The sequence below is a fragment of the Camponotus vicinus genome, unplaced genomic scaffold (genome assembly GCF_025532165.1).
Source record: "Camponotus vicinus isolate PSW18456_S1 unplaced genomic scaffold, iyCamVici1.0 SCAF_14, whole genome shotgun sequence".
NCBI lineage: Eukaryota > Metazoa > Arthropoda > Insecta > Hymenoptera > Formicidae > Camponotus > Camponotus vicinus.
This window is the reverse complement of record NW_028141950.1, coordinates 11,684,329-11,705,500: the sequence shown is the minus strand read 5'-3', so window position 1 is coordinate 11,705,500 and position 21,172 is coordinate 11,684,329. Positions and strand designations below refer to the sequence as shown.

The window sequence follows — 21,172 nt, the reverse complement described above, 5'->3', positions numbered from 1 at the left end:
TATATAATTTATTAGGAATATACTTATAATATTCTACAAATATACTGATAATATACCAAGAGATATTTTTAGTAGACACTGATAATGTACTTAAAATATTTTATTAATATACTTATAATATACCAAGAAATATTCTCAGTATATACTGAGTAGGTTTCTAAGGAAGACATAGGAACATTCTCCGTACATTCCCAAAATATTATAGTACGTATCTCGAATATTAATGGGATATACACAATCTACGTTTGTGATATACTGCGTATGTACTCAGGATCTACCTGTGCTGTATGGGATGTTTCCTCAGCCCTTGACCAATACTTCTCAAGAGTCTGGAGTCGTGACTGGACGCAACCTTGGGTTATATTAGCTTGACCCAGTTTCAGCAAATTTTCAACGATCCGTGAGATACGCTCATGCATATCCCGTTGACCTTGGATGAGATCCTCAACTTGCTTTTCCATTTTGCAGATTGCACTGGCACCGCCACAACTCACAAATCACAACGGAACAACTTCTACCAATACGGAGTTCAAAGCGGAGTGGCCGTAACCCGAGTAATCCGAGTAATCCGGCTCGAAGGACCAAAAATTATGTGTGCGTTGGATTTCGAAGATCTGGGATTGGTTGCGGGGATGTACAGCAAAATTGTATTTCTGTTTTAATCAAATTTATTGAATAGTAACTTAACACCGAATATAAGTCCTGTCCGTTATCCGTTCTAATTCCAAAATCGTTGCCTAATCCGTTTTTAAATAGAAGAATTTTCTTATAGCGATACTAACTGTCGAGTTCTAAAGAGATTGCAAAAGCCGGTCGCGCGTCGGCTGCTTTTATTCTCTCTGATTTTCTAGAAGGTTCCTTTAACGCGTTCGAGAGTGGGATTATCCGAGATGCGCGGATTAGAACCTTCCCGAAAACCAGAGTCGAATTCTGCGAATTGGCGCGTGACAAATTTTATTTCAGTATTCGTGTGTCAATTTTATTGGGCGCCGTGCAGCAGTGCGCCACATACGTGTGCTCTTTCTTTGCGCACAATTAAAGCGCGCGCGCGCGTGTCTACGTCAGCTGACGCGCCGAATTCGATTTGACTGTGGCGAGTGATAAGTCCCAGCGCTATTTTGAACAGTAATTTTCCCTCAAAAAATCATTTTCCTAAAAAACAAAACCTCAACAAATAATTTTTATAAATAAATATTAAAAAATAAAACTAAATATGAAATCAATAATTACTATTAGCCAAGTACTTAAGAACAATTTGTAAATTTGATATAATATTTTCCGTAAAATATCAATTTTATACAGTAGAAATATACATAAATTCTCCCTAAGAAATTAAAACGCATTTTATATTTATTCAGAGAAAGTTGATTTTTAAAATATTTAATGAGAATTAGGATTCTTTTAATTCTTAAAACACTTTTTATATAATGTATATAATTTTAAAAAAAGTTTTACGCAAATTTTAAATCGCACAGTCTTTAAATCGAAGTAAGTTATGAAAACTTGGCGTGTCCGGATTGTTTACATTATAAACAAATATATCTCCAATAAAAAATAAAATATTAGACATTATGTAATTAAATACTTAATCTGTATTTGATTACGATCCGGGCACGCCAAGTTTTCATAACTTACTTCGATTTAAAGACTGTGCGATTTAAAACTTGCGTAAAACTTTTTTTAAAATTATATACATTATGTAAAAAGTGTTCTAAGAATTAAAAGAATCCTAATTCTCATTAAATATTTTAAAAATCAATTTTCTCTGAATAAATATAAAATGCGTTTTAATTTCTTAGGGAGAATTTATGTATAATATTTCTACTGTATAAAATTGATATTTCACGGAAAATATTATATCAAATTTACAAATTGCTCTTAAGTTCTTGGCTAATAGTAATTATTGATTTCATATTTAGTTTTATTTTTTAATATTTATTTATGAAAATTATTTGTTGAGGTTTTGTTTTTTAGGAAAATGATTTTTTGAGGAAAAATTACTGTCAAAAATTATTTTTAAGGAATTTTTTTATTAAAGATGCATACAAGGTAGAATATTTTTTATGTATTTGGCGTACCTTTTTTACCTTTGTAAGGTTTTTTTTAGAGGGATTTCACACCATTTTGTAAAATTTTATACCTTTTCTGCAAATTATTTTTTGGGGGGAAATATTTGCATATTATCTATAACTCTATAGTTCTATAGTATATAATTATATATATATATATATATATATATATAAGTAGATATGGGCCACTATGGTGCGTCAAAACAAACCCCCACCACTCGGCCCCTGGCGCCGTGGGCGTGGCCAGGTGAAGTGGAGGGAGGCGTTCTGATTGGTAGAAACAATGCCCCACCTCCCGAAGTCTCGATTTTGATTGGCTTGCATCATAGTGGCCCAGAGTTTGATTGGCTTGCACCATAGTGGTCCAGAGTTTGATTGGCTCGCACCATAGTGGCCCAGAGCTGCGATTGGTCGACGCCGGCTGTGTCGCCGATTTATCAAATTTTTATTTCCCTACCTCCGCGGTACTAGACTCGAAGAAGCAATCCTCCTCCCACTCCAGCCCTGGCCCACCTGTATAGTGTTCCGAGTCAAATTCCCGTTACCTAGCCCTTAGTCGCTCTCGCTACGTCTTGGCAGAACGAACCCCCCCACCTACCGACTTTCGGAGGGTAGCCGGCGGTATATGTCTCGAGGAAACAATCCTTACCTCCCCACTCCGTCTCGGGGCCCGCTATGGAATATCGAAACAAGCCCCCTCCGCTCGAACGGTTCATGACGCGCTTTATCGGAAAAAGAGACAAAGCATCTCGGTAGGAGACAATAATTATTATAATTATTATAATTATTATAATTAGACTACATTGCACTACAGAGGTAAAAAGATGAACATGCGGATGATTGAACGCGAGGCGGGGGTGTTATAAAGGAAGAAGGGAAAAGTTAAAAGTATTAAACACGAATTAAGATAAAAAATTTTTACATTTATTAATATTTTTCAAAACCAGCCATTTTTTAATAAAATTTTTGCTTATTATTAATATACAGAAATATATACAAAGAAGAATTATATTTATATTGTTATAAATTTTACATTTTTCTTATGCTACTTACAATATTTATAATTCTATTTTTTAAAATAAAATCGGAAAATGCGCGACTTTTATTTAAAAAAGAAAAAGTCACCCAAGAAATAAGAATATTGTTATACCGCCACATATCCGTATGGTAGCGAATATCTGCTATTGATAAATCTACGCTTTACTAATACCGGCGCACATATTTTTGTTTCACTTCGCGTAACAATTTCATGAAACGCCGTACGTCGAATCGCATTAAAGCGTAGATTTATCGAAGTTTCGTTATTTTCTTCTTCTTCGTTTTCCTGTGTGTCTTTTTCTCTCGCTAATAGTAGCTTTTTTATAGCATTAAAATTAATTCGTCGCGAGTTCTCGTAATTGAGAGTAATACCCTTAACTTTACAAGTTTCGTGAGTATTACCCTCCGGTGTTCGCACGATGTAGGCGTAAAATTTCGGGCCCCCGGACACGAACGCCTCGATATAGCTACCGCGGCCGTAGCTTTCGAGTTCATCCGTCATGTCGCCTAGAAAATTTCCCGTAGGCGGCATGTATTCGTTCGAATCACCGGTGCTTATAAAAATACACGAATCCGTATCGTAATATAATACACGACGATCTAAACGTTCTAGGTACTCGTACAATTTTAAACGCGCTAGTGCAGTCGTATACGCTGCTATCACGACGTTTGTTATCGGCGAGGGAACGAGAGCCTCTTGTCGCAGTCGCCACGAAACATACATTACCTCGTCATTCACGGGTAATATGTCGGTTATCTCGTATTCGGCGCTCGTTAGTAATGTCGCGAAACGTTGTTGTGTTTTTACGATTTCGGTAGTCGGCAAATTGGATCGTTGGCCGAATTTTCCCCAGAATGAATTTAAGCACAGACTTCGCAACCGAGCGTAAACCAGGATTCCGCGCGATGTTTCGCTTATCAAGAGCGATACCCTCAGTTTTTTCATATTCCCTCAAGTATCGCTCTTTTGCCTCATCGTCGTTTTCCCCGCATTCGCTCGGCCAACCACTGGCTTCCTGTTTAAGCTGTAAAAACGTATTAATATATTCGGCGAACAATCCACCTTGCCGCGACGCACGATCGTATTGGCTAACTCTATATTGCCAAATTTCGCTTACCGACGTTACGAGATAACCTTTCTCGACGGCCTTGCGTAATTCGCAGGTTACCCAGGTACCCTCGAATTCACGCTCGCTATCATTATGAGTGCACGGTGTCTGAGAAAATGTTTCGCAGCAACTACGACATAACGCGAAGAGTAATTTTCCTCGTACGCGATGCGGAAGTACGGGGTGAAATAAATCACGAGGAGGGAGTACTCTACAGCGTATGAGGCCTTCGAGCGAGTCGAAATTATAATTCGGTGACCTTCCGACTAACGCGCTACATTCATCGCCGACGTAAATTTCCGGATGACCGATCGGAAAAGCGCCCGTCTTCAATACAAACGGGTATAATGAGCATACGTCGACGTAGCGTATTTTCTCCGTACCTGTGACTTCGTATTGAGTTGCGATATTTCCCGTACGCCCACCGAAAAACGCGTCGCGAGGATCGAGCGGTGGTGTTTCTACCATCGGATGGTTCGCGAGAAAATCATACATTACGCGATTGTCGCGCATTTCTTGGTCGAAGGCGCACTCCCACTTTTCCGACACTATGTATCCCCGCTGACGAAGGCGCCATGAAACTGCGAGAGTTCGTTCATATCTCGAATTTAATGTATCTCCGCGATCCTCCCCCGACGAAAGCGCTTTATCGCGATTTACAGGGAAACAAGTTGGACATCCGTGCCAAAAGCAACCGTGAAATTGCAACACGTGACGCTGCGTCCTTCCCGCAACAGACGTTTCGAAATAACCATCGACGAGCGTACCCTCGATCGTGCGATATTCCCGCGCACGCCCCGCGTGATTTATACGACGGTCGAGTTCGCGCTCCATCCATATCAGCCATTGTAAGGCTTTACGCGAATGATTGCTCGCGCATCTGTATCCCCCCGTAGGAATAATGCCTATCGTATCGGCTTGCAAAAAGTTTTTCCGGAAAACCGTCATGCAGGTCGAAGCAATAGTTGTACATTCCTCGAACGGGCATACATTTCCGCGATCTAGGAAAATTTTTCTAAACGCTACGCACGCTCGTCGAAGAATATCAACATCGTTACGACAATAGCGCACTATCTCGCGTTGGAAGTCGAATACGGTATTTTTTTCCCTCATTTCGGTATGCCATGTGAGAAAGCGTTCGCGCTCTTGCGATTTCATGTTATCCGGAGAATAATATTGTACATCGGGTAACGGTCCGACGTAGGTTTGATTTTCGATAGTATTAAATAAATGCGGAAAAATGCCCTTATCCTCAGTATCCTTTAGCCCGAAAGCCTTAGGTAATTCGGATAAGCGCATCGGCATATAATTAACGCTATCGATGAATTTTGTATGTCCCGCGGTTAAAAGAATAATTTTTGTGCCGTTTAAAATTACTTTCGGTTCAATATCCCTATAATTTTCCACGATATATTTCAAAATAAATTGCGCGTCGAACGCTTTCGCATTATGCGCTATACAAATTATGTGTTTAAAATATTTTACCGGACGCGTAACGAAATCTACAAACTGTTTAACCGGATCGCGTTGAAATACGAACTCTCGCACTCCGCACCAACGACACCACACGGACATGTTATTTTCCCCCACGCATGCTTCACAAATCTGTTGCGCGATGCATAGCGTCGGAATATGTTTTTTTATATTTCCCGTTCCTTCGACCGTCTCGTCCTGCCGCGTTTCGAAATCGTAAAATACGAAAGCCACACATCCCTTTCCGCGTTCATATGCACGTTCGTTCTTTTCCGCGTTATCACATATGTTCCGTGCTTCTTCTTCTCTCGTGCTAGATATATCTACCTCATCCGGTACCATCGCTGATGAAGATGGCCCGGCAGAGGAAATATCGACACGTTGTCGAAGAGGTTGCATATAACACATATGATTGCGCGGTTGTTGTGAACGGCATAATTTGCAATAAGAAACGCCGCATTCGTGTTTTAAATTCGATTTAACGATACGCCCGCAATTATCGCAAAATCGCACGATGCTACAAACATTAGCGCGTGTTCTACCGTCGTACGATTTCTCGCTACGATGACGCTCGAAACACCTTGCACCGTAAAATAGCCGATTGCACGCGTCGCATTTTATTTCGGCGTAAGTGGAATCGCACGGTGGTGCGGATAAGCATCGCGGGCATTTATTTAAGCACCGGTGACTATTGGGTCTATCGTTTCGGAAGCCTACATTACACGCTACGCAATAATCGCGAATACCAGCGGCGGCTTTTAAATTTAAAATAGGATTATAATGTCGCGAATCCTCGTAATACATGATATTTAATCGCCGCGAGGACTCACGTCCGAGAGAAGCGAGTATTTCGGCACCGTCATACATCGGTTTTTCGCCGCGACCGAAAGTATTAAAATTATACACAATAATCGCGATATTGTCGGCGGCGAAATAACGCTGGAAACGTTCGATTTCACGAATTCCACAACCCTCTTCCGGTATTGCGACACCGGCATTTCTCGTTAATTGCAATGCACATTCGCGTTGTAACGAAGAATGCTGATATCTTATCGCGTTCCATTTCTCATGCAGCTCACCCGTACGGATATTACCGCGCTCGCTATAAGTTTGAGCTACTACGAGAGCTCGAGGGAAGCACAGGTTATCGGAATTATTAATTTCGACTATCGAACGTTTCGCGACATCCCCCCGTGTTAACGTGACGCGACCGCGACCCGAAGGCATCGAGACATTATAAACTCGTATGTTAAATTGGTCGGCGATATCGAGACCACCGGCGCTCTGTGCTAACGAACTCACAAGTCTCCAAATGTCCTCGTAACTCAAATCACGCGCCGGACGAAAAGATATACCCGCAGGACCATGCGACAAATTCGGCGAATCAAACGATAATCCTACGTAATCGCCCGGTTCACATGAATTTAACGCATACGCGTGAATTTCGCGAAACGCGTTTTCTAACGAGTGATATATATCGTTGCCTTCAGTCAACGGACGTATCGCGAAACTCGCTTCTCTACCGATTACCCGGAATCTTCTAAATTGTCGCGCATTTTCCGATATTAAATTTACAAAATTAAAATTATTATTTCCGACCTGTTGGTGAAGTTGTTGTTGCTGCTGCTGATGTTGCTGTTGTTGTTGCTGTTGTTGTTGTTGCTGTTGCTGCTGGTACTCATGCTCCTCCTCCTCGTCCTCTTCACCCTCCTCGGTCTCGGATGAAATATTTTCCGAGCGGGATAACTCGGCTACCTCCCCCTCAGTCTCATCCTCTTCCGCTTCTTCTTCCTCATTGGTGTGGGAGAGCGCTGAATTTTGTTGGCCGTCAACACCACCTCCGTATTGTACTGTTAAAAAACCGTATAAATTATAAATACTATTTTTGTTATTTTTATTATTTTAATATTTTTATACTCGAATGTAATCCGTACTATAAATATTATAATACAACGAAATAATCTCACCTTTTTAGCAATATTTGTTGTTTTTTATTCCGCTACTAATATTCTGGGGAATAGCTAATCCCCCAGCGACGAGTTTCTAAAGAAAAATTAAGAATTTGGATTAAATTCGAGCAAAAAAATATATCGAGAAATAAATGATTAAAGTTACCTTCTCTGGAGGGAGCGTATATATTTTCCTCTTCTTCCTCTCTCACAGTCTCTTCTTCTTCTTCTTCTTCTTCTTCTTCCAGCACTATCACTTCTTCCTCTTCCTGCACTTCTTCTTCTTCTTCCCCACTCTCTTCTGGCTCTTCTTCGTTAATCTCCACTCTCTCGCGCTCCTCCATCTCTCGCGGAAATTCTAATAATATTTTAAGATTCGAATATTTAATATTATAGAAACAAAATTTAAAACAGTTCTAAAATTATTTTTATATTTGAATTTTCGTTTTAGCCTATTTTTTACATAATCATCATCTTTACTCGGCGAGAACACTTCGCTATCAGGGCTACTGATTGCATATGTGATGTCGTCAGCGTTCATGTTTCCCTCGTCGTCGTCGTCGTCAAGAACGACAACGGGTATCGTCGGATTTTCCTCGAGTAATCGCGGTCTTCCTGAAATGTAGAATATTTTTTATTAGTATTGATTATTTTTTTTTATTACTACCGAACATTCTATCCGAGAAAAATTAGCACTCGTTTTCATTACGTGCAAAACTTACGCGAAGGACCTGCCTCGGGTTCTTCCTCTGTGCGGCGTCTACGTGAAGGTCGCACTATCGCTGTTCTCGCGAGATTATTGTTTCCTGTGATTAATTAGTAATTAAATATTTAACTTTATAATCGCGATTTTTCGTATTTTTTCTTTGAAAGCAAAAATAAATAAAATAAGTAAAATAATTATCCGTCGACTGGATCCTACTGTAGTTTTGAAGTAGGTAGGTTATATGTCCACCTACATCTTCCTCTTCTTCATATTTTTCATCTTCGCTCAAGGCTCTTCGTGCACTAATTATTTCGCCGGCAATATTTAGTAATTTCGCGTCGCCGCCGAAATGCCCCAATTTATATAAAATTGCAAGCAATGTATCGGAGCAGGCACACGCGAAATTCGAAAATACGCTGTAATTATGTTCACTTGTTTCCGTTAATTTGGAAATGTAGCTCGCGGAATTTATCTTTGGAGATAAACTCGCAGCCAACTTTGCACAACTCGATATCAAATTTTTATTACACGCCATTTTTTTTCTTAAAGGAATAACACGCGAGTGAAAATCGTACAAGTTTCCTCGGGTAAAGAAAATCTCGAAAATGCTTATATTCGGTTAAGCGTTGTCCATTTTATATATTTTCCTCCCCACTCAAAAAGGAAAATCAAACAAACCTTTATCAGCGCACGGAAAAGTCCATAAAAAATGTAGAAGTTTGAAATTTCTTGTAGTCGTATATACCGTATTGTAATTATATTTTTCACCGTAGCGCGAATAATCTATTTCATTTCTTATTTTGTTTTTCGAGAAAGCAACTGACGCTAAACATTTTGCTAATTACCTTAATTAAGTAATGGTTTACGCATATGATTTCTTGAAAACTAGGCGTAATAAAAAAAAAATTTGTAATTATTTTATTTGTCAAAGATTTTTATTTTGCGTCGACCATAGCTATTGCACGAATATAATAAATTTTTAAAATTATTTGTTTCTTTATAAGAAAAAATACACGTTTAATGCTAATAATAATAATAATACACGACGTGTTGCTGCGTGTTCGCAGTAAAGGACTGAAGGAGATATCGGGAAATATGTTGAAAACGTAGTAAAAAGTACTCTGTGAATTTTTTTTTAAGAAAAACTTGTTATGTTATTTATTATATTTTATCGATGTACATTTATTTATTGGTTTTCATAAAATTTTCGTTTTTATAAAATCGCACGAGAAATTTCATTAAATTTAAGCGAAAGTATCTCTACAAATATAATGCTGAAATATACATCTAAAAATGTTAAATTATTAATTTGAGTTCGAACACTTTGTTCGATTTGTTCATAATTTCCTTTAATTGTGAGTTTTATAATTTCGCAATCTATGTACGATGAGGGAAGTTTTAATTCTATTTCGTTTATTATATAGTTAGCACATGTATTGACAGTATCAACGATATTAATTAATTGCGACAAATGCGTATCTATGCATTTTATAATATTTTCCAAGTCGAGAAAAGTAACTTTCTGCATCACGATAACGGTGTTATAAGTTTTTCGTTTCTTCGACGGAGGTTGTTCTTCCTTCTCGACATTACTCGCGGAATATTCGTTGGTTTCCTTGTATGCCACTAGAATAGCCCTCGAGCCATAAGCGCTGGTAAAGTTGATGGTGATATTGTTAATAATAATCGGATTTATTCCTCCCGTTCTTTTTTGATCGTCGTTCAAATACTGTCTCATATGTTCCATGCAGGATTGAAATTGCTGCCACGTGTCGGAGTCGAGACAAATCCCATCGGCATTATTGCTCGTTAATTTAACAATTGGAACAAAACAGTCTTCCTTCGTCGATTGCAATCCCACTTGTATCTTCTTAGTGAAGGATGAATTAAGTCCGTATGTTGTTGATAGCAACAAATGTCGGTTTCTTCCACCGTTGCCGATTTTATTGTCTCCATTTCCCGGCTCCTTAATATCGCAAACATGCGAGGATTTCACAAAACTGGCTATTTCCGTCGTTCCAGCCATTACTATTAACCACTCGAAACAAACTCGAAAAATGTACTGTGCAAAAAATAATCACAACAACAACGTTAGCGTATTTGCGTAGAATTTTTCTTCTTCGCTCGAGACTTAACTTCTGTTAACGACGAAATTCGAATGAATACACGGTTTGTCCTCGCGCTTATATTACTGCTTCTCCCACCTAAAAAAAATCTAAGCAAAAAGAGTGGGGGGAAATAATATGGGCAGAAGTGAGCATAAATGCGTATTCAAACAAAATATTTTACAATAATCAAAGAAAAATACCGAGAAACTTCTATAAACGTTTCTAGAAACTTCTAAAAATTTTCTCTAAGCTATATCTTGAGTGATTCACCACGGGAAAAATATTTAGGGGATGTTTTATTAAGGAAGATTCGAATGATAAATTTATAGATATTACGGGCGGGGGTATATCTGAATGTTTAATTTAAAAAAAATGTGAAATCTTATCAGATTTCTTAGTCGATACGGTATATATGCTGTTTCAGCATGAGAAAAAAATAGGTTGAGGATTTAGGATGAGGGTTTCGCTAGGGTAGATTCAAGGTGAGAATATTTTCCATATCTTCCTAAATTATTTGGAAAGAGAATTGTTTTCTTAATCACTATTGCAAATATAGCGGGGCATTTAAAATGAAAACCATTGACGGTTATCTTAAGATGAGATTATTTTATTGGATGTCTCTAGTTTTTTAACGTGTGTTTAGGGTTTTAAGAATCTCTAGATATTATTATTATATCACGGGGGGATAGTGTTTGTCTGAGTCAGCTATCGGTTGATTCATAAAATACGAGTATGTACACGTATTTTGTAATTTAGGCAATACATCGATTTAAAATATATTTTCCAGAATTTAAGCATTTTATTTTTACTATAAGCGTATATGGAGAATTAATTATAAGCTCATTAGCGTTGGTGCTCGCGAAAGTCGCCGATGCGAGCCTACCCTCGCGCGAATACGCTTACTCGCGGTCGCGCGTCGTGTATCGTCTAATCAGCGGTGCTTTCCGCTCGCACGCGTAACAGAGAACGCTAGCGCGAGCACGTGGCCGGCGCGGATGGGGCCCCACGCGAATAAGCTTATTTTCTTCTTACATTCCTGTATAATATTCGAGGAGCATGCGCATTTTTTTCTTTCTTAGATTATTGTTGTTAAATATCGTCATTTACTTTTTTATTTATGAGATTGTTCCTAAACGCGAAATCGATTATTTTGTGTAATGGACGTGCGCTGGAAACATCCTTGGACGTCGATCGTCTGCGGTCCTACGGGATGCGGGAAAACAATTTTCGTGAAAACATTTCTTCGACATTTATCCCGCATGTCCGATGTCCGATTCGAGAGAATTTTATTTTATTACGCCGAGTGGCAAGATGCGTATCAGTGCTTACATTGCGACACGGGAGAGAGAGAAGAAGAGAAAAGCGAGAGCAAATATAGCGATAATGCTTTAATAAAATCGAGGAAAAATATAATCGAATTTCGCGAAGGGTTACCGCGTCCGGAGGATTATTCTAACGATGCGCTTTCTCCGAAATTGGTGATAATCGACGATCTTATGAGGGAATCGTCTTCGTGCGACGCTATTGTGGATCTATTTACGAAAGGAAGTCATCATAAGAATCTCAGCGTTATACTCATTTCGCAAAATCTTTTCCATCAGGGACGTGGACAGCGCGACATATCTCTCAACGCGAATTATATAGTAGTTTTCAAAAATCCGCGCGATCGTGCGCAAATTCGTCATTTAGCGCGTCAGGTATATCCCGACGATCCAAAATTTATGGAAGAAGCGTACTACGACGCTACCTCGAAGCCGCATGGATATTTATTGCTCGATTTGAAACAATCGACTCCAGACGAATACCGATTTCGCACGTGTATCTTTCCGGAGGATACTCTACATTACGTCTACATACCACGTAAATCTGTCATTAGAGCCGGAAGCGTATAAAAGAAAGGTATTCGCAGCCGCGAGTTGTAGTTGTGCGATTACGACGCAATGGTGAAAAAAGCAGACCCTAACAAAACATCATCGACAGCGACATGACAGCGAGGAATTTACCGAATAGCGCAATAAAGACTGCAAAACGTTGCATCGGAGAGAGGAACCTGTGTCTCTTAAAAACTCTATGCTATTTGAAAAAAAATCAAAGAGCGGCGTTCTTACGCGATGCCGACAATAAATTTCTAAAGTGTATTCAGGAGTGTATTTTCAATACGCTCGAAGGTAACGTACCGCTCGAATCTAGCGAAAAAAAGCGCTTGTCCAAGCATAAAACGACTTTACGGAGCATCGCGGCAAAGCGGAGTAATTTGAAGACTAAAAGAAAACTATTGGTACAACGCGGAGGATTTTTACCCTATATTATCGGTCCTATACTCGGAGCTTTATTATCACAGATTATCGGCGAGTGAAAAGAAATACAATTTTTTATATTCTTTGTGAGGAAAAATAATAATATTTGGAAAAGTATTAAAAATGGAAAAGGCTAAAAAAATGATTTTAATTTCTACGGAAAATCTCGAAAAAATGCAACGAATGCAGCAGCAGCAGCAGCAAAATCAACAGTCGGAAAATGTTAATAATACGGAAAATGATAATAATAAATCTGTACGGACACCGGGAACCCCTTTATCGCGACTCGATGCGGAGATGTGTCGTATTCTCAATCTCTCGACTCCCGCCGACGAGGGTGAAAGATGGAAAATGTATAAAGAAGTACTTCAACGTTATCTTTACTTTGTTCGGGATGCAAAAAAGCGTTTTCGCAAAGATTCGCGTGGGGCTTTAAACGGCGACGCCGATGATAAAACTGAGCAAGACGATGACATGTACTTGGAAGATGACGATACCGAAGAATTTACGCGTACTTTAATTAGTAGCGTTGAAGATGGAGGAGGAGGTGACGCTAATAGTTTCGGAAAAAAACGCGATCAATCGGCGGAAATGATTAAAAATATAATCGAAAGTGTGCCGAAAACTTATCGCTACAAAGCTCACACGCTATTGAAATATTTACTCGATGCTCCGTCGTCAAAGATCGGTTGGGATAGACAAGGACTCGTGACTATAAACGGTGCGGTTGTAACGGGTTCGAATATTAGCGCTCTCATAAATGACGCGATACGCGAGAGAAAAACAGTAAAAGCAATCGGAAGAGTTCAGTTTGCGCGATTACTGCAGGACATAAACACACCTTCCAGTCTCATAGGAAATCGTAGTTTTTTACACGTAGGCAAAATAGCTCGTCGTATTAAAAGCAGCGAATTAGCAGCTGTTACTTCCACTCCGAAAACTCGTCGTTCACGCAGCAGGTTAAACGAGACGGTTGTATCCGAAGGAGATACGGTATTTATATCTGCCGATGAGGATGAGGATGAGGCCGATAAAACATTAGCAAGTAAGGACGAGAATTCCCCGACGAAGAAAGCAAGAGGTTTATTCGGTTGGAGCAAATTCTAATAAGATGGAACTCGAAAAATTATATTACGATCCTTCGCACTACGCGGGTTATTCAGCGACGGTCAATTTATCACGAGCGGCTAAGCCGAATTTCTCGCGTAACGAGGTTGTCGACTGACTTAAATCGCAAGACGCGTACACGCTGCATCGTCCAGTACGACGAAAATTTCCGCGTTTACATTATAACGTGACAAATATCGATGATTTATGGGAGGCTGATTTAATCGATCTTCGTAATCTTAAGAGTTATAACGACGGATATTCCTATCTACTGGTGGTTATCGATGTACTTAGCAAATTTGCTTGGGTAGAACCTTTGCGCGATAAAACTTCGGCGTGCGTGATAAAGGCCTTTCAGAACATATTCTCGAGAAACAAAAAACGTTTACCCGTTTACCTACAAACCGACAAAGGTAAAGAATTTATCGCGAGCGCTGTACAAAAATTCTTAAAAGAAAAAAACATCCGATTTCGTGTAGCGCGAAATCCCGATATCAAAGCAGCTATAGTCGAACATTTCAATAGAACACTTAAGGAGAGGATGTGGCACTATTTTACACATAAAAATACTCGCCGTTATATCGATATTTTGCAGGATATTGTTCACGCTTACAATCATACTCGTCATTCTAGCATTAAAATGCAACCAGCGATCGTTACGTTGGAAAATGCGCGTATCGCGCGAGAAAATATGAATCGACGTTGGAATATCAATGCCGAAGATGCTGAAGGAAGAAAAAATCGCGGGCGCAAACAAAAGTGTAAATACAGAGCGGGCGAGCTCGTACGCATTAGTAGAGCAAAAGCAGCGTTTGAGAAAGGATACGAGGCGGGATGGAGTGAAGAAATATTTCGAATTCATCGCGTTCTCGAATGGAGAAGACCTCCTGTATACGAACTAAGCGATTTACAGGGCGAGGTTATAGACGGGATTTTTTACGAGCAGAAATTAACGCAAGTTATTAAAGACTTACGAGAGGGAGAATTTATCGTAGACCACGTGATAAAAACCAAGGGACGGGGCGACAATAAACAATTACTAGTTAGTTGGCGGGGATATCCTTTTAAATTCGATTCTTGGATATCAGCCTCGAGTTTAATATCAAAATGAGAGGGGAAGAATTTCACATAATCCTCCCGAGTAATAGTAGCATGCGCTACTTTCCGGAAAATAAAACAACGTGTTTCACCACCGAATTACCTCAGCGTATAGACTTAAGCGGTCGTTGGGAAGTAGCGCTCATGGAGATCCAGTTTCCGTGTAGCTTTTTACATATACGCCCTGGAGAAGGAACAATAAAATTTATCGATATTAATAAGAGCATCGATGCGTTTTCTCATGCGGATGTCGAAGTATCACCAGGCGTTTATTCGAGCGTACGCGATATTATAGAGACAATGAATGACGCGTGCAAACCCGTAAAAGCCCATGTCGTTTGGGAATTAAAAGCTGGTGGTAAAGTTGTTATGAGACTTTCCTGCAAAGAGAGGAAATGCGATATGGAACATCATGTGCATTTTTCCGACAAGCTTTGTCGTATGCTCGGTTTTGATTCACGCTGTGGAAGTTCGAACGATCTACTACCGATCTACTACAATCCTGACATTCCTCCTTCTTCGAGCATTGCTTTTCCAAAATTTCCTTTTGTACTCACGGGTGACGACTATATAATAGCCGACATACCAGCTAGTTTGTTGCGAGGTATTCCAGACAAACTTTTCGTCTACTGCGACATTTGCGAACCTTATATTACGGGCGATGTACAATCGCCTCTTCTTCGAATAGTCGCGCACGATGCACGAAACGATTATCCGTTTGCATCCACTCAGATAAAGCATTTTTCGCTCGCGCAATACATCGCGCTGCGGCGAACGAGTTTCCGTACGATCGAAATAGATATAAGAGATCAGCTGGGGAAGAGCATACCATTCGAATTCGGAACGTTGACGGTAACTTTGCATTTTAGGTGTATCGATTAGATATTATAAAATACACGGAATCCGCGAAAGAGAAAAACGCATTTGACCGTTCATTATTATTATTATTATTAATGGACTATTACTCGGTATATCGCGACGAATTACAGAACGGAGGCGGACGCGGCGGCGGAATCCCGCGAGTTTTCGTCGGATCGCCCTATCAGCGCGGTCACGGAATCGGCAGTTTTCTCGGGGGATTATTCAGACGCGTACTACCATATTTAGGTAAAGCCGCGCGAGCTGTGGGAAAAGAAGCTTTACGGGCTGGCGTTAATGTAATCGAAGACGTCGAAAACAATACGCCATTTAAGGTAGCGGCCAAACACCGTTTTGAAGAATCGCGAGACAAACTCAAGAGAAAAGCCAAAGAAAAAATAAGTAGTCTAATGAAGGGTTCGGGATATAAGTCTGATGCGAAAATGCATGTAGCTCAGTTCCCTTTTGTCGGGCTTGATAATCACATCGCACGATCCGCAATAACATCGGCTCGCAAGCGACGACGGACGAGTAAGAAAATCAAAGCGGTTGGGAAAAAAAGAACGAGTACAAAAGCGCAGAGAAATAAAAAGAAGAAAAAAAGTCGTACGGTTGTGAAAAAAAGACTTAAGACGTCTGCGAAACGATGTAAAATCGGTAAAAAACGTACCGTATCCGATATATTTTCTTAAGCGGTTATATTCGGAGCATTCTAATTTAACGACGGTGGCGAGCGACGGACGACAGCGAGCAATTTGCGATAAAGAAATATGTCTTTTCTTCACACGCATTCGAGCGAGTGTTTAAAGAGCGAACTAGATATCTTCTCTCTACCACCTACGCAAACTAGCATCGAAAATTCGCAATGGATTCATTACAAACCCGTGACCTCTCTCTCGGACGACTCGCCGATAGAATTCGTCATCCCCGGACACGGAGAAGAATATTTAGATCTCACGCACACCATGCTGAGTCTTCGTCTACGTGTAGAAACAAACGCCGATTCCGCGAGACAGGCTTCAGGAACAAGCGCTGAAAGAATAGCCGTAGGCCCTGTAAATCATTTGTTTCATTCTATCTTCAATCAAATCGACGTGTATTTCAATCAAAAGCTCGTGTCGCCTCCAAACAACGCTTACGCGTACCGAGCGTACATAGAGGCGTTGTTAAATTATTCTTCACCCGCAAAAACTTCCCATCTAACTTCATGTCTATGGGACATGGATGCACCTGGACACATGGACGATCTGTTGGAATCAAATTCCGGCAATCCCGCTCTCGCGAGACGCGCTCGTTACATTTCCGGAGGAAAGGCGTTAGATCTCGTAGGACATCTCCATTGCGACGTTTTCAATCAAGACAAATTTTTAATTAACGGTGTAGAAGTACGGTTGAGATTCGTTCGTTCGAAAGATTCGTTCTGCCTCATGGAAAGTAGCGGAACATCGAAAATTCATATTCTCGATGCTACCTTGCTCGTTAGAAGGGCGAAAATAAGCTCGGGTTTGTTACTCGCGCATGCTAGAATGATGAGTAAAGTTACAGCCAAGTATCCGCTCACGAGAGTCGAGGTTAAAACATTCACGATTCATAGCGGTGTTATGGGTGAATCGTTAGATAATGTAATACTCGGTCAATTACCGAAGCGAGTAATAGTCGGTTTCGTTAGTAATAAAGCGTTTAACGGCGACAGAAAATTAAATCCGTTTAATTTCAAGAACTACGGAATAAATTTCTTTTCGCTGTTCAGTTTCTGCTTTTCGATGGCACGCAAATTCCCAGTAGACCTTTGCAACCAGCTTTCTCCGCGGAGGAACCGCTTTACATCGAAGCCTATCAAACGCTTTTCTCGGGAACAGGTATTCATTTTTTGAACGAAGGAAATTCTATAAGCAGAGACGATTATTGCAAAGGATATACCTTATTCGCTTTTGATCTTACTCCCGATCTATCCGCTAATTGCGCTGGACATTGGAATCTCGTCAAACATGGTAGCTTACGATTAGAAGTGCGATTCGTAAGAGCACTTTCCGAGACGATTAATTGTATTATCTATGCCGAATTCGATAATGTCATAGAAATCGACTCGTCTCGTCAGGTCATCGTCGATTTTTCGGGGTAAATTTTTTATAGACGCTTAAAATTGTTCCCCCTCTACTTCGCTCAAAACTCCGACATCAGTGCGCAACGTTTCGAAAAATATTCAGTTTCGTTGGAGACACGCTCGGCGTCGTTGTTTTACATAGAGCCTCGCGTCGAATCACATAAGTTTTTTTCGTAAGATGGATATAGTCGTCGATATTCAGGGTTTCCGCGATGCGAAGAAAAAGTTTATCCCTAAGGAGGTTGCTGTTGTAGCGATTGACGCTCCAATCGTCGATCATTGGATTATGATACCGACGCATTCGTTTGCCGAATTACCTGAAAAAATAAGACAAGAAAACAACTGGCTCACGCGAAATCATCACGGCATTGAATGGTTCGATGGCGAAACTAATCCGAAATATTTTACATCGCAACTGCGGCAAATTACAAGATGCGTGCGTCACATTTATGTTAGAGGAAACGAGAAAGCGAGTTATTTGAGGAATCTACTTTCTAGAAATATATATAATTTGGAAGGCATCTCACCGGCATTCAAAAATCTGACGGTAGAAGAAGAGTGCGGACATCACGGATTTCGAAAATTCGGAATCTTTCATTGTGCATTACGCAACGCTTACAAATTAAAAAGCTGGATTGTTGCGCAAAATAATTTCAGCAGCGACGGAGACAGCATTACTCAAACGACTTGCAGTTCTCCCGAAATTTTGATAGTAAGCGACGACGACGACGACGATGAAAATGAAAATATTAAAGCACAATCAAATAATAAAATAGAGAAGAAAAATCTACAAAAAATCGAACGTGCGGCTATTAACCGCCCCGCGCAAACAGAAAATCCGTTAGCTGTACAACCCGAAAACAAGCCACCAAAAGAAATTATTCAAATAATACCGCTTGTTCGCTCGTCTTCGCTGCAAACAAATGGACTCTCGCGAAATTCTGCAAGCATTGCGTCAGCTAGATGTCAAACATGTGGGAGTCTATCCTGCCGACAGATTGCCGATGGCGTGGACGAGGTCGACGGCCATCGTCGCTAATACGGACAATCATAATCGCCCTGGAGAACACTGGATCGCTTTCTTCCTCGACGAAGACGGTACAGGGACATACTTCGATAGCTACGGAATACCGCCCTTGTATCCGGGTTTTTTCCTACGTCTCCGACGAAATTCCAACATTTATCGATGGAATACCGAACAACTACAAGGGCTTTTCTCTCAAACCTGCGGACTCTACAGTTGTGTATTTTTATATTTTATGTGCAGCGGTTACGATCTCGATGGATTTCTTAGTCTTTTTTCCGAAAATTGCAAATATAACGATCATTTAATCGTAGAATTATTTCATAAAATTTTTCTTCGCGAAAAGAAACATGAAAAATATAATGTTAATTAATAGCGTGTTTAATTGTAAGAAGATATAAAAAAAATTTTTGCGAAGTACTACGAATTGTATGCGGATATATTAATAAATGTGAAAATTTTTTATCTTAATTCGTGTTTAATACTTTTAACTTTTCCCTTCTTCCTTTATAACACCCCCGCCTCGCGTTCAATCATCCGCATGTTCATCTTTTTACCTCTGTAGTGCAATGTAGTCTAATTATAATAATTATAATAATTATAATAATTATTGTCTCCTACCGAGATGCTTTGTCTCTTTTTCCGATAAAGCGCGTCATGAACCGTTCGAGCGGAGGGGGCTTGTTTCGATATTCCATAGCGGGCCCCGAGACGGAGTGGGGAGGTAAGGATTGTTTCCTCGAGACATATACCGCCGGCTACCCTCCGAAAGTCGGTAGGTGGGGGGGTTCGTTCTGCCAAGACGTAGCGAAAGCGACTAAGGGCTAGGTAACGGGAATTTGACTCGGAACCCTATACAGGTGGGCCAGGACTGGAGTGGGAGGAGGATTGCTTCTTCGAGTCTAGTACCGCGGAGGTAGGGAAATAAAAATTTGATAAATCGGCGACACAGCCGGCGTCAACCAATCGCAGCTCTGGGCCACTATGGTGCGAGCCAATCAAACTCTGGACCACTATGGTGCAAGCCAATCAAACTCTGGGCCACTATGGTGCAAGCCAATCAAAATCGAGACTTCGGGAGGTGGGGCATTGTTTCCACCAATCAGAACGCCTCCCTCCACTTCACCTGGCCACGCCCACGGCGCCAGGGGCCGAGTGGTGGGGGTTTGTTTTGACGCACCATAGTGGCCCATATCTCCTTATATATGTATATACACATGTGTGTGTGTGTGTGTGTGTGTGTAGAAATTCACATATTTGACTGTGCAACCATAATTATAGTTACATAGACATTTATTACATTTGCCTGCGTAGACAAATATAGTTACGCAGAAATATTTCCTACATGTATAATGATAATTATATATATATGTGCATGTGTGTGTATATATATATTTATATATATATATATATACACACACACACATACACACACATATAGTGTGTATGTAGAAATTTACATATTTGACTGCACAACCATAATTATAGTTACATAGATATTTATTACATTTGCCTGCGTAGACACAAATATGGTTATGCAGAAATATTCCCTACATGTATAATTATATGTATATATAAATTATATATATATATATATATAATTACTTATATATATATATATATATATATACACATAATTATACATAAATATACAATAAAATACGTGTTGTGTGGAGTCTCGTTAGTTATAAGAAAACTGTCATGTCCTTTCTGTCGCGCTATTTTAATCCTGCGCTGTCGCGGCAATCCGCAGTCGCTTCGCGAACAGAACGACAGTCTTATTCAAACCTCTTATCAATCCAGAATTTTGTTCGTTAATCCCAATTAATGGACATACTGATTGTATATTTCATGCATTTAATGAAATAAGTATTTATATCGAGTGAGTATTTAATAACTTTCACTTTATATTTTGGTAAACGCTTCATATATTTTGTTCCTGTAAATGACAATTTAGTTGCTTCATCTCATTATAGGATTTTTGTAACAAATTGTTTTTATCAAATGACAAAATATAGAAATGCACCAACTATCTAAATTATTTATTAAATTACAACAATTAATATATGAACTATGTAATAAAATCATTCAACAAAGCATTCATTCGCATAAACTGTATATTTTATTATTTATATTTTATCTTTTGATGCAAGCTTCATGAGTTTAATTCTAGAAACAAAATTTTAATTGATTTATATTTTCGTGAATGTGAATTTTAACTGCATTTTAATA

General features: G+C 39.7%; 1 protein-coding gene across 1 annotated transcript; it reads right to left on the bottom strand.

Moving 5' to 3' along the window:
• Positions 1–847: 847 nt before the first annotated feature.
• On the bottom strand, positions 848–5,515 carry LOC145964871 (uncharacterized). Its single transcript, XM_083088033.1, has 4 exons — positions 4,226–5,515; positions 3,981–4,132; positions 3,480–3,661; positions 848–930 (listed from the first exon to the last, which is right to left on the bottom strand). Exons 1-4 carry the CDS (start codon positions 5,513–5,515, stop codon positions 848–850), a joined length of 1,707 nt encoding a protein of 568 aa, XP_082944159.1.
• Positions 5,516–21,172: the final 15,657 nt, after the last annotated feature.

What these genes read in the sequence shown, in the direction of transcription:
- LOC145964871 (XM_083088033.1), bottom strand. Translation starts at nt 5,515, where the DNA reads ATGCGCTTATCCGAATTACCTAAGGCTTTCGGGCTAAAGGATACTGAG. An exon ending in GGTTTACGCTCGGTTGCGAA is followed by an intron (nt 3,662 to 3,980) that starts GTCTGTGCTTAA and finishes TATTTTTATAAG; the next exon opens with CACCGGTGATTCGAACGAAT. An exon ending in CGAAACTTGTAAAGTTAAGG is followed by an intron (nt 931 to 3,479) that starts GTATTACTCTCA and finishes GCCAATTCGCAG; the next exon opens with AATTCGACTCTGGTTTTCGG.